Source organism: Trachurus japonicus, chromosome 23 (genome assembly GCF_045865225.1).
Source record: "Trachurus japonicus isolate A0001 chromosome 23, Traja_1.0".
NCBI classification, from domain to species: Eukaryota; Metazoa; Chordata; class Actinopteri; order Carangiformes; family Carangidae; genus Trachurus; species Trachurus japonicus.
In genome coordinates this window covers 5,053,548-5,067,376 of record NC_140929.1, presented here as the reverse complement: position 1 = coordinate 5,067,376, position 13,829 = coordinate 5,053,548, and the positions used below count along the sequence as shown (strand labels likewise).

The 13,829-nt window shown below is 39.9% G+C and overlaps 1 protein-coding gene across 1 annotated transcript; it reads left to right on the top strand.

Moving 5' to 3' along the window:
* The first annotated feature begins 28 nt into the window (after positions 1 to 28).
* Positions 29 to 13,066, top strand: tmem19 (transmembrane protein 19). The gene is made up of 8 exons (XM_085768710.1): positions 29 to 244; positions 1,696 to 1,843; positions 4,412 to 4,525; positions 7,231 to 7,368; positions 8,301 to 8,377; positions 8,491 to 8,668; positions 10,265 to 10,474; positions 12,858 to 13,066. The coding sequence occupies exons 2-8, from the start codon at positions 1,714 to 1,716 to the stop codon at positions 13,016 to 13,018; spliced, it is 1,008 nt and encodes a 335-aa protein (XP_085624836.1). The 5' UTR covers positions 29 to 244; positions 1,696 to 1,713; the 3' UTR covers positions 13,019 to 13,066.
* The last annotated feature ends 763 nt before the right edge of the window (positions 13,067 to 13,829 follow it).

Here is a 13,829-nt window from a genome sequence, read left to right as displayed (position 1 = left end):
CGGAAGTCGGTCCGCCACCGTAAAGCTTCCGGCTGCTCCCTCCGCCTCGGGTGGCTTGACAGCGAGCTGAAACTCAGCTGTGTGATTCCGTCTTTAAAAACTCGCTCTTTAACTAAAAATATATGTGTTTTTTCCACTCGATATCCGGCAACAAGAGTCTCTTTAAACTTCACTGTTTTAGTCAATTTAGTAAAATAAGGAGGAGCGACGCTATAACTCATCATAATGACTCCGCAGCTAAACGGTGAGTAACTCAGGCGTGGTGGTAATAATAATGATTAAATGTGTTTTTATCTCCTTAACACGCTCATTTTACATGCCTTTTTTTAATATATATTTCTTTTTTCTTTTTTCTTACAGCGTTTAATTTGTATTTTCCGTTTGTCTCATGGGAGGGCAAACAAAAAATATGTTACTCTACAACTCGGGGCGGTTTTTCCGGTTCAAACAGCTGATCGACATAACTTAGAGTCACCACGGATAAAACATGATTTATACTTAAAATTATTATTATTGTAAATTGTTATTTTTATAAATGTTTCTTTGTAATTCCTTATAACATGAATTGCCTGCAATCAGCGCTGTCCCCTGCTAACAGTAGAAGTTATTGTGTAATTTGTGGTGTAATGTCCTTGTTGTTACACAACTATATTAACACAGGGCAGGGCCTTCTCCTCTTTTATCAGTAATATCACATGATTTTTATAGTAATGCAATAAATATATTTTAATATTTCTTCACCACAATGACAAGAGCATGTGGAAACTACTATTACTATTTGTAGTAGTGGATATAAAAACTGATTGTTTTTATTTCAATAATAGTATTGACAGTAGCTACAGTACAGCTTCATTCACATTTGCAGGACTGGAAAAAACAAAAATCAACGTAACTATTGAATTGCACATTACATTATCGCACATTTGGCTTTTTTTTGTGATTCCTGGGAAACTAATAAATAAATACATATATATATTGAAAGCATCTTCTTCTCAATCCCCCTCTAGGTGTTTCCTCCACAGAGCCGTGGCTCTCTGGATGTTTTTATGTGTCAATACATTTCACAACACTATGAATGTGTAAAATCAAATAAAGTCAAAATATAATTACATTACTAATCTCTAGGACCAGTTATTAATCCCAAGGGGGAAGTGTTTGAAATATTTATGTATAATTGTCCTCTATACCAAATGTTTAAGTTTATTTTAATCATTTTTTTCACAACACAAATGACACGCTAACATTTAAATTCCTACTTATTCAGTGTTACTTTAGATAAATGGACCAGTATCTGTGCATTTACTTTTACTTTGGCGCACGTCATCTGCAGATATGGTTCCAATATAATCTTTTTCAGAAAGTGGCAGTATTTAGGAATCTTTACGATCAATTAACTGTGGCGTTTAATATCACGATTAATTGTGAAAACAAGTAATCGTGACATCCCTGTACTCCTGACCTTTGGAAAGCTGCTGCAACTGTTTTTTTAGCTCGAGCTGCACAGTTAATCGCAACTTGGCCAAGTGCAACATCCAAACTACAGGAGCAGGAGTTGCTATTTCTGTCATGACAACTTTCTTTAACTACTTTGGTTGTACAGATAAGCAAAATGTCGCCTCTAACAGAAATGATAAAATAAACATGATAATCTCATGAGCTGTGTGTGTGTGTGTGTGTTCTGTGTCTGTGCTGCAGCTCTGCCCGTCCGTCACCATGAGCTCTGAGAAGGAAATGCTGACGAAGGAATACATCAAGATGATGACCGACATGATCGTGCTGTGTGCCACTCTGGCACTGTCCCTCTTCTTCTGGGTCCTCTCTCTCTCCATCAGCACCTACTACGGTGAGTCAAACCAAACCTGAAGAGTTTCACCTTAACATATCTCAATAAAACAGAACAAAGGCTGCCAAAAGCAGCCTGTAAAAACATTTGTGTAATGATGCAGCGCACTAACGTTTGATGAAAAAACCCTGAAAAGGTCAGTTAAGTGCAAAACTGAGAAGTTGAGATACTTATTATATAAGTCTCACCATCAGTCCTGATAGTTATGATCAGATTTTACTATTTTTTGTGAATAAATCCCTGTTGAAATTCAATTCTTTAAAGGGATAGCTCAACATTTTTGGCAAATTGGCCCATTGCCATAAGCCCCTATAGTTTTAGGAGTAGGTTTTATTACCGTTAATTGTCGGTGCAAGCTGTTTTTAGAATGGCGGAGCAGAGCCGTGAGCTGCTCAGAGCTTCGCTACGGAGGCTCATGGGATTTCTTGGTTTCCCTCATCAAACTCATCAAATACACAATCCAACAACTCCACAACGCTCTGGTGGACAAGTTGTGACCTGCACATTCACCACGCTATGAGATAATAACACAACGTTACCAGACAGAGTTGTTTTAGAGGGAAATTCATGCAAAACCGCTGATGCACGTTCCCGTCGAGGGCTGTTTTTCATCAAGCAGTCTCTGTATTTACCTCTAAAACAACTCTGTCTGGTAACGTTGTGTTATTATCTCATAGCGTGGTGAATGTGCAGGTCACAACTTGTCCACCAGAGCGTTGTGGAGTTGTTGGATTGTGTATTTGATGAGGGAAACCAAAAAATCCCATTAGCCTCCGACAAAGCGTAGCTCTGAGCAGCTCGCGGCTCTGCTCCGCCGTTCTAAAAATAGCTTGCACCGACAATTAAAGGTAACAAACCTACTGCTATGACTATAGGGATTATGGCAATGGGCCAATTTGTGAAAATGTTGAACTATCCCTTTAAGGATTTTAAGTTTTTTGGGGGGCTTTTTTTTTTAATTTATTTTTTTAAAGATGCCTCTCTGCAGACACATGACCAGGGGGCTCAAAGCATCTTCAGATGTTTCTGAAATGAACGTCTTAAAAAGAATCTCCCAGAAATCATGTGCTCTTCCCCCGAACGCTGCCCTGAATGCTTCAGTCTCACGCTGCGTCGACTTCATCTCTGCTCAGGAGATTTAACAGAGAGGCGGTTAGAGACTGAACAAACATCCTCGACATCACTTTTCACGCTCCGAGTCACAGTGTGTGTGTGTGTGGTCGTGGACTGTTGCCTGTGTCAGAGTGGCCTCTATAAATCCTCTTCTGGATTAAATTCAACTCAATTACACAGCAGAACATCCTAACGTACATGAGCTGCGGGCACCGACTGTCATGTAGTTTTGATTCACAATATCCAACAGTCTGCAGTTCTGTCGTAAAGTAACGACTGCTGCAGACTTCCTGGTATTTCATCTTTTATATAAGGAAACTTTTAGGTTCTTGTGACACAGATGGTGACAAACTAAAATAAAGTGTCTCATTGTCGGACCACGACGCGTCACCAGCAGCAGTTTAACTCGAGGAATCGGATTCATTGGCCAAGTATGTTACGTAAGGAATTAAGGAATTTGACTCCGGTTTACATAGCTCTCACATATAAGACGTACAACGATAACTGAACAATAAGTTAAGAATAAGAATAATACAAAAAAATAGTTAAATAAGTTATGATACATAAAGTAAAGTGGTCAGATTGTACTGTACAGTCACATGTAGTGCAAGTGAAACGTTCCTCCTGAAGATACTCACTCACTGAGGCTGGACCGCTCCTACAAGGTTTAATTTAATCTAGGTAAGAGTTTAGTAAAACTAGGTTTAAAATGAGTTTATCCAGGTTTAAAATAAGATCTGTTGCATCATTTCAAATTAAGCTTGGTTTAGTAAAGCTAAGTTTATTTTAACTGAGTTTAATCAATAGGGATTGGAGCTTAAAGTTTTGGTGCAACAGAATTAAATTTAAATGAAACGGAGTCTGAAGATAGGTTTAAATGTAAATTTTTCTAGCTTGGTGCAAGAGATTGATCTTAAAGGGATGTTCAACATTTTGGCAAATAGCCCATTGCCATAATCCCTTTAGTTTTAGGAGTAGGTTTGTTATGAGTTTGATGAGGGAAACAAAGAAATCCCATGAGCCTCTGACAATTAAAGGTAACGAACCTACTGCTATGACTACAGGGATTATGGCAATGGGCCAATTTGCCAAAATGTTGAACTATCCCTTTAAACCATGATTCTCTCTCTCTCTCTCTGGATTAAACATTTAACTTCCGTACCTAACGTCCAGCCATTAAATTCAGAAACCACAGCATCAAATTATAATCTTTCTTTCCCTCTTTCTATCGTCATTCAATGAACTGGGTCTTATCTTTATTTTTATGCACAGAGAGACACAGAGCATTATGGGATGGTTACTGCTCAGGTGTATTATGTACAGTAACATGTGCATCTGTTCAGCTTCACTCATTCATTCAGGTTTGAAGAGGTTTTGCGCCTCTTGTCGACTAGAAATGTGGGAAAACCACCTGAATACGTGTGTGTGTGTGTGTGCGTGTTTGTGTATTTTTAGGCACACTGCAGCCGGTGTCACCGTGGCGATGGCTGCTCTCCATCCTGATCCCCCTGGTGCTGACGATCAGGGCGCTGAAGAGACGCAGTCTGGACTACACCGGAGCTCTGGGAGGTGAGTGGCAGTCTGAGTCGGTCGGTCGGTGACGTGAACGAGCCTGAAGCTTCGTCTCCGTTCTCTGAGCAGCTTCAGTGTTCAAGTTCAGCAGAAACCAAACCCAAAATGTCCCGAGACAAGATTTGTGCCGAACTTCCACAGTGGTCTTAATGGGTTTTGAAAAGAACTTTTTATGTTATTAATTATGTAAACGGAAAGAAATCTATCACACCTTATTTTTTTCCACAAGCTTCTTGGTCCAAATACTGAAGTTGAACTCTGAGAGAGAGAAGACGTCTCGCTCTGTTCTTCAGTCTTTTTTTTTTTTTAGAAAGTGCAGCTGGAGCAAACAACAACAAAACACTCAAGAGTTCAAGTTAAAGGTTCATTAACTGTTTCTCTCATGAGGCAAATATGAAAAAATGCGCAGTAAATTCAGAAAACATCAACACACGAGCTGTAAAAACTCAACACAAGCGTTTCCAAAGACACAAAAAAAGACTAATGCAAAGCCAACTGTAGATATTTTTTGCACTAGTAGCATGTTTGTGTCTTTAAATGTGTTTTCTTACTGTAAGTTGCTGTGTGTTGAATGAGCGCTCAGGGCCACCGTAGTTTCCTCCCTGTTATTTTATAGGCTTTTTTTTAAACATTTATTTCACAGAATCAGATTTCGTTCTTTCTGTTATTGAAACTTTAATCTAAGTTTGCTTGAAACATCACATGAAAATGAGAGATATTTTATATATTTTAAAAGAAACATCCCAGATTTTTCTTTAAATCAACATGTTTTTGACGAGAAGCCGCAACTTTAGAAAAAAAAATTTGTCGGGGTTAGTGTGTGGGGTTTTTGTGGCCGTGGTTAGAGGATAACAACCTTGGTTTGTATTAAAGCCATCCCATGATAGTCTGATCCGAGATGAATCCTGAGCATCTGTGAAATCACCATTCGTCCTTTTAAAACCCGTGTGTGTGTGTGTGTGTGTGTGTGTGTGTGTGTGTTCCCTGAATCTGTGAAGAGGTTCTGGGAAAATCCAAACCCTCGATAACAAAAACAAAGTTCCTCATAGACGCTGCACTGAGTCATACAGAGAGGAGGAGGAGGGAGGAGGAGGAGGGGAAAGGAGGGGGGAGCGCTTCATTCACTCCTCTGGACTGCAGCATTTCACTGGCTCAGTCTCCACAAGCCTCCATTCATCAAACATCTGGGCTGGTTAAACCTCCTGTGATGAGTTTTTTAGTCGCTAATATGTAAATAATATCACAGTTTTCTGTCACTTAACGATGGAAAACAGAGCGACGACAGTCAAGTATAAAATTTAAATGTTGCTGCAGATTTATCACCATATGTTCCTTAATGAGAAGAAAAAGGAAAAAGAAAAAGAAGGGCGGCCAGCAGCACTCCAGTCCTTCTTATTGACTTTTTATTATTATTGGTACAACACACAGACCGGTTTCGACAACGTCTTCCTCAGTGTGTATTAACCTTAAACAGGAAGTGATGTACTTAAAGGGATAGTTCACCCAAAATTCAAATTGCACTCATTATCTACTCACCCTCATGTGGACTAAGGGCTGGGAGAAGTTTCAGAGTCCTCCGTGGCTTCTCTGAGTTACAGGGGGTCTCGGTGTAGCAGTGCATGTCCATATGACGGTTGTGAATGGGCCTCACTTTTCTTCGTCCAAAAAGACACCCCAAAAAACATCCAAATACCTCCATACTGCTCGTCTGTAATGTCCCTCTTGTGTTGAAGCCCCGACATGAGAAATTGTTCAGAAAAAAATTTAACAAGTCTATATTTTAAGCTTGTTTGTAGCGGAAGCTCCCAGTGTTGCTCTTCCTGGTTTGTCCAAATCTCGCTTCCGCTACAAACAAGCTTGAAATATAGACTTATTTAATTTTTTTCTGAACAATTTCTCATGTCGGGGCTTCAATACAAGAGGGACATTACAGACGAGCAGCATGGAGGTATTTGGATGTTTTTTGGTGTGTCTTTTTGTTACGAAGAAAAGTGAGCTCCGTTCACAACTGTCATATGGACATCCACTGCTACACCGAGACCCCCTGTAACTCAGAGAAGCCACGGAGGACTCTGAAACTTCTCCCAGCCCTTAGTCCACATGAGGGTGAGTGGATAATGAGTGAAATTTCAATTTTGAGTGAACTATCCCTTTAACGTTATCACTTGTATAAACACGTGTAACTTCAGCAAAGTGTAAAAAAAAACAAAAACATTATGGTCACATTATTATTCAGCTCAATGTGATAAGTTCATCCTAAAATATTATTCGAGGAAATCGGTCCCATTTCTACTTGGATGAAACTTTTATTCCCACATTTATTCGTCACCCGACTTTTTTTGGTCCGGTGACGTAGGAGATGCGACAGTCAGCGGACGGAGTTCAAAAGTTGTTTTATTCAGAAGCTGAAAGGTGCCGTTGTGTTTAATCAAAATGTGACAGAGGAGAGGAAGCTGTTTTTTATGCTTTAAAGGAAGACACTGTGGTTTTTACCTCGATGTGGATTAATTTGCTGCCAAATACTTTATACGTCTTCTGTTTGATTAATAGAAACTCCCTTGTCCTGATATTTAACGTATTATTCATCTTTGAAAAATTAATTATCATTACTTGATAATTGTTTTTTGCTTTAAGAGTTTAGTTCATCACGTTGTCTGTTGGTCTGAGTGTGATTTGGGTTTTTTTTTTTTGGTTTTGTGCAGCTCTCCTGGTCGGCTTCGTGTTGACGATGGCCAACTACAGCTTCTTCTCTTCTCTGCTCGTCTTCTTCATCACCTCCTCCAAGCTGACGCGCTGGGGAGGAGCGCAGAAGAAGAAAATAGACGCCGAATACAAAGAAGGTGAGAATATCCCTATAGTCATAGCAGTAGGTTCGTTACCTTTAATTGTCGGTGCAAGCTGTTTTTAGAACGGCGGAGCAGAGCCGTGAGCTGCTCAGAGCTACGCTTCGTCGGAGGCTAATGGGATTTCTTGGTTTCCCTCATCAAACTCATCAAATACACAATCCACCAACTCCAAAACGCTCTGGTGGACAAGTTGTGACCTGCACATTCACCACGCTATGAGATAATAACACAACGTTACCAGACAGAGTTGTTTTAGAGGGAAATTCATGCAAAACCGCTGATGTGGCCGTAGAAAAGATGTTAATCTCTTACAGAAGGGTCAAACTGTTGGCATCAAGCAAATATAACAGACTGCTGAAACTACAAAAATTGGGTTAAGAACTGTCAAACGCATTATTAACCAAACATTAAGTGATCGCCCGTCACGATCATTCAAGATTTTTTTCTGCCCACATTTCTTCCTTGAAGATGATGGTTCCCCACAATCCTTCCAGTTTTTAAATCAAATCCTAAACAAACAAGATTGTTGTTGTGACATAGCAGAAGCTTATCAAAGCGATGCCACGGCAAATGCATGCCATAATCAAAGCTAAAGGCGGTCCAACGAAATGTTAGAGTGTGTGACTTTTTTGGGGGGGGACGGGCAGTGTATATTCTTTTAGTTGTGTCCTGAATTATCCCAATTCAATTTAATTAAATTGATGAAATCAAGTATTTTTCTAGATTTTTTAGAGTAACACACGGTGTGTTTTGCATCAGGTCAGGTAACTTGTGTCTTTCCAACCAGCTGAGATAGAGAAAAACAACAACTCCCATGATTCAACACTCTTTTACAACGTCTTCAAATTTAGTTTTGTGCTATAAAATTACAATGTTGTTCATAATTTAAATGTATTAATGTGTGTGTAATGTGTATGTTTGTGTAGGAGGCCAGAGGAACTGGGTTCAGGTCTTCTGTAACGGAGGAGTTCCCACTGAGCTGGCTCTGCTCTACATGATCGAGGTGACCCGATTCTCTCCAAATAACTAAAAAAAACTCCTCATAACCAAATCATTTCGATAATATTTAATATTTTCTTCTTTGTTTATAATTAAAACTCTGATTAAATGTTTCAGGTGGGTCCGGGTGAGATCCCCATCGACTTTGGGAAGCAGTACTCGGCGTCCTGGATGTGCCTCTCTCTGGTGGGAGCGCTCGCCTGCAGCGCCGGGGACACCTGGTCGTCGGAGGTGGGGCCGGTGCTCAGCCAATCACAGCCCAGACTCATCACCACCTGGAAGGAAGTCCCGGCAGGTGAGCAGCAGCCGACGAGAGAGAGATCGTTTAATTAACCCCTTCCTGTCTGACCAGTTGTTTTTGCTGTAAAAACACATGATTTCTCTATTGTGTCAGTGACTACTCTGTTTTTATATTCTATTTTTTATTCTTATTATAAACCAGCATGAGAACAATAGTGACGAACCAGAGTTTCGCTATATATATCTCATTTTTCATGTCACTATATCGCCGTTTAGACTAATCTGATGTTTGTAAAGTCTATAAAACCAATGATTGGACAAACATTATTTATGTGTGCACATTTTTGTAATTAGTCATGGTTATCAGAGATTAGCCGGGCTAACCGTTAGCCTGTTTAACTAATAACTCAGTGACTCAATTAACGGTCCATGAAAAAATATTTTCTCCAGCAGATATCTTAGTTACAACATGATTAAGCTAACTGGAGTAGTTTCCTGTCGCTTTCTAGACACTGTGATTCCCCAAAACGGAATAAATACAACACATAGCAACACAAAACACACACACAGAAATAGTAATGTTTCTTCGATAATTTCAGATTTGTCTAAACGGTGATAGGGCGTGAAAAACATGATATATATAGCTAAACTCTCAGTCGTTACTACTGTTCTCATTCAAATTACGTGCTGGTTTTCTACCTGGAAGTAGTTGGCAATTCAGTCTATATTCTGAAGGTTTATACAGAGGAGATTGTTGATATATCATTCACAGCCTGATTTATTCCAGAAAACATGGTGAAATTAGATTTTTTTTTAGGGCTGGTGACAGTATTTTCTCATTGTGATAAAAAGAGATATCCAAAATCCTCCTCTGTAAAAAACTTCTGACTCTAATATGTCAACAAAATAAAACAAGAAGAATTTTGAAAGCGGCTTTATCCATTGTTCAGATTTCAGTTCTGGAAATGCATGCAAATTAGCACATATTTCCATTAGATATCGCCTCTTATACATATTTAAACATTAAATTTGACAAAACTTGTAATACAAAAAATATTTGTGTTAATGTTAGTGATAAATTTAGTAAGTTTCATGGTGATATCTGTTAGTTTTTTAGACATTTTTGTCCATCGAAGGGTCATGGATGTTGTTAAAATGCGTTACGAGTCCCAAAAAAAAAATGGATGGATGAGCCGGGCTGATCTGATTGGTTACGACTTGTTTTTTTTGTGTGAGTGTAGACGACTGACGAGGGGTTAAATTGATTTAAAAACTTGAGCGTGAAGCTGCAGAAGCTCTTTAACGCTCTGTACGTTAGAACGAGGTCAGTAAACTAAAACCTCCAGGACTCATATCGAGTCATCGCTCTGAGGTTTTCTAAAGCGGTGACGGGATCGGTTTGACCTGAAGCTAACAGACATTAATCTAAACAGAGAGCAGCTTTCACACTACAAGTCTACGGCCGTGGCTTTTAAAGAGCAGATATACTGTAGAAAGATTATTGACGAAGCCGCTCAGAAAGTTTCTTTGTGTTCAGATTCGATGTATCCGTAGGAAAAAAAATGTTGAGAAATCCCTCCAGGATTAAGAAACCATTCCTAGAAAACGGTGACGTCTCATTTATTTTTATTTTTCATCGTTGGCTTTCCAGGAACGAACGGAGGAGTGACTCCCGTGGGGCTCGTGGCCAGCTTCGTCGGCGGTCTCGTAGTGGGCGCCGCCTACTTCGTGACGCAGCTGCTGATGGTGGGCGACCTGCACCTGGCCGACCCCCAGTGGCCCATCGTGGTGTACGGCGGCGTGGCCGGGCTGCTGGGCTCCATGCTCGACTCCTTCCTGGGAGCTCACATGCAGTACTCAGGTAGGAAGTTAGGAGCACAGGAAGTGACCCAGACCTTCATCTTAAAGCTGTTTTCCTTTTGCAGGTTTGTACCACTCAGGAGGCAGCTGCACAAAACATTCGAGATTTTTCACAGAATGTATTTAACCCTCCTGTTGCCCTCCTGGGTCAAGAAAGGAAGGAAGGAAAGAAAGAAAGATGGAGTAAGGGGACAGATTGGATCAGGGAAGGAAGAAGAAGAACGAAGGGAAAGAAGGGAGGAAGGAAGTGAAAAGGATGGCGAGAAGAAGGAAGGGAGAAAGGAAGGAAAGAAGGATGGGCAAAGGGAACAGATTGGGTCAAGGAAGGAAGAAGGAAGGATGGAGGGAAGGGAGGGAGGAAAGAAAGAAAGGGAACAGATTGGGTCAAGGAAGGAAGAAGGAAAGAAGGGAAATGATGGTAGGAAAAAGGGAGAAAGGAGGGAAAGAAGGATGGAGGAAGGGAGGAACAAAGAAAGAAAAGGAGTGAGGAAAGAGGGATGGAGAGACAGAAGAAAGGAAGGAAAGAAGGACCATTCGAAACGGATTGGGTCAGTTTGACCCAGGAGGACAACAGAAGGGTTTAAGCATTTAAGACTTATTATCTCCTTAACTGTGGGACCTGGGAGTGTTGCAAAGAATCTGTTTAATGGTTCATTATTTAAGGGAAAAGGGCATTTGCAGAAGATTTAAGGGCATTTCCCAAATTAATTTTTCTTATTTAGCCCCATAAAGATGGATAGATTGGACTTTATTGTCACTCTACAGACACAAATTATGAGGGCAACAATGTAGGGTGCATTAAAAAAAAAGACTAAAACATAAGACATGAACAAAACACATTAAACTGTGTCCCAGCTCTCGTCTCTGCGGCACTGCCACACAAACGTAATGCGCCCTGTAACCCGTAATCTCTTGTTGATGACAGATAAGACTACACAGATATACACATGGTAACATGGTAGATGATAAATAACGTTATCCACCGCTCCATGGACTGATTTCTCGCCGGCTTTGATAAAAACAAATGCACATGGCGGAGAGGAGGGTTAGCAACGCAGAGAAGCGACTGGACTTGAAAAAATGGGTTTAATGGTTTAATTATGAAAAAGGATATTTGTAGAAGATTTAAGGGCTTTTCTCAAGTTTTTTTTCCCTTATTTAGCCCCATAAACTGTGTTAAAGTTAAGACAGAGTACTCTAACGTTTTCTGCTCACTAAGGTTTATTGTATAACGGTTTAACTGATTTGTAAGATGAAGAGAAAACCTTAAATACTCACATGAACATTTTAAGCAAACTGTAAGGATGAAACTCTTCAGGTTTTATTGTTTAAATCCTTTTCATCAAACTTGATTTGTGTTTCCTCTAGTTCTTGTTCTCCTTGTTTAAGTCACGACAGTCTGCTTCCTAAAATCTTACCTTTTTTTTTAAGTGAACGATCATTAACAGGGCGTTTATTGTGAGTGAGACACTTGCAGTCTCATGATTTTACCACAACAGCTGTGTGAGTGAATGAATCAAACGAACTCTGTAAAACATGAATATTCTCTAAAAAATGTAGCGTGTAACAGTGGATGACTGAAGTTCAGAGCTGGCTAACAGCTCCACCTGTTGGTACATGGACATTACTACCTTTACTTGAGTACTGTACTTAAGTACTGTACATATCCAGAGGATTTGTACTTTACTTGAGTATTAGATTTCTTTGGTACTTATTACTCCTACTTGAATACATTTCCAAGACAAATATTTTTTACTTTTACTCGAGATAATTTCAGACCTACAAACTCTGGAGTAGTGAAAAGGGTGACAAGTTACAAAACTAAAACCCTCTTCATTCACTTCTACTACTCTGGTTGACATAAAAAAGGTGACTGTAGCCAAAAGGTGACCAGTTTGCAGGTGTGTAATTTCTAGGAAGGCTGAAAAGTACTCGTTACTTTCAGGTCTGCTCTTTTTTTCTTTTTTTTTTTTCTAAAATCCTATTGGACACAAGCTGTGTTTGTCAAAGAAGGAAACCCTAACCCCTAAAAGCAGCACATCAGCTGGTTTCAAAGAGTTAATTCTCAGAAACAAGAGTTAAAAGCTCCTTACATTCATTTAGAAAAAATTATAGTAATTCATTGATGTGAAAAATAAGAAATTTACTCTTACTCTTACCAAAAATTAAATGTAAATTTTTTTACTTTTGGATACTTAAGTACCTTTAAAAGCAAGTACTTTTTTACCCTTATTCGATTAACATGTCGACTGAGCTACTTTTACTTGTAACGGAATAAATTTTGACCAGTAGTATTTGTACTCTTACTCAAGTACTGGGGTCGAGTACTCTGTGTCTCAGTCTCAGCGTTTCCTCTGTTTCCTCTCCTCCGTCTGTTTCCTCAGGCTTCGACTCGAGCATCGGGAAGGTGGTGAGCTACGAGTCGGCCACCACGCAGCGCATCTGTGGGAAACCCATCCTGGACAACAACGCCGTCAACCTGTTCTCCTCGGTGCTCGTCGCCCTGGTGCTGCCCGGGCTGGCGTGGGGGCTGTGGCCTCGATAGACTGAGATAATCTGTTGGTTTCTATTCTATTGCTGGATGGATAAAGAACTTAAATGCACTGACAAACACACACACACAGACACACAGACACACAGACACACAGACACACAGACACACACTCTCTCACATTCATACACACGTGCTGCCTGTATTTATAATAGGGGTGGGCATTGCCAAGGACCTCACGATACGATACGCATCACGATACTTGAGTCACGATACGATACGATATGATATTGCGATGTCCAATTCTACATAGTTCATTGAAAAATGTAAAAGGCATTATATTATGCATCTTTAAATCCAAGTTGTATGTACATCAGATGATAGTGATAATTCATGGGACAAACCGAGTCAAAACAATGAAATTCAAGTTATCCATGCCATTTTATTGTAACTATACAAGCGTAAAGTTACAACAACATATTTGTATGAACAACACACTGTCTGAGCGTTAGTTGTACTGGATTTACGTCTGAAACATGATTTATTATTTGAAAATAATATCGATTTTTATTGATATCGATATCGTATTCCATCGTAATATCGTATCGCAATACAAAATATCGCGATATATTGCCGTATCGATATTTTTGCCCACCCCTAATTTATAACACCTATGATAAACCTGCCTGACGCGCGCTTGTCTCGGAGGAACAGAGTGGACGCAGAGCGGCGGGTTTCCAGAGGTATTACTGTTTTTATTTCAGAGTGTCTGAGAGAAAAGGCACTAAACCAAACCGGGACAGTGACACTGACTGTGACTGTGGGAGTGATGCAAGGAGGAGGGGGGAGGAAAAGGGGGAGGAGG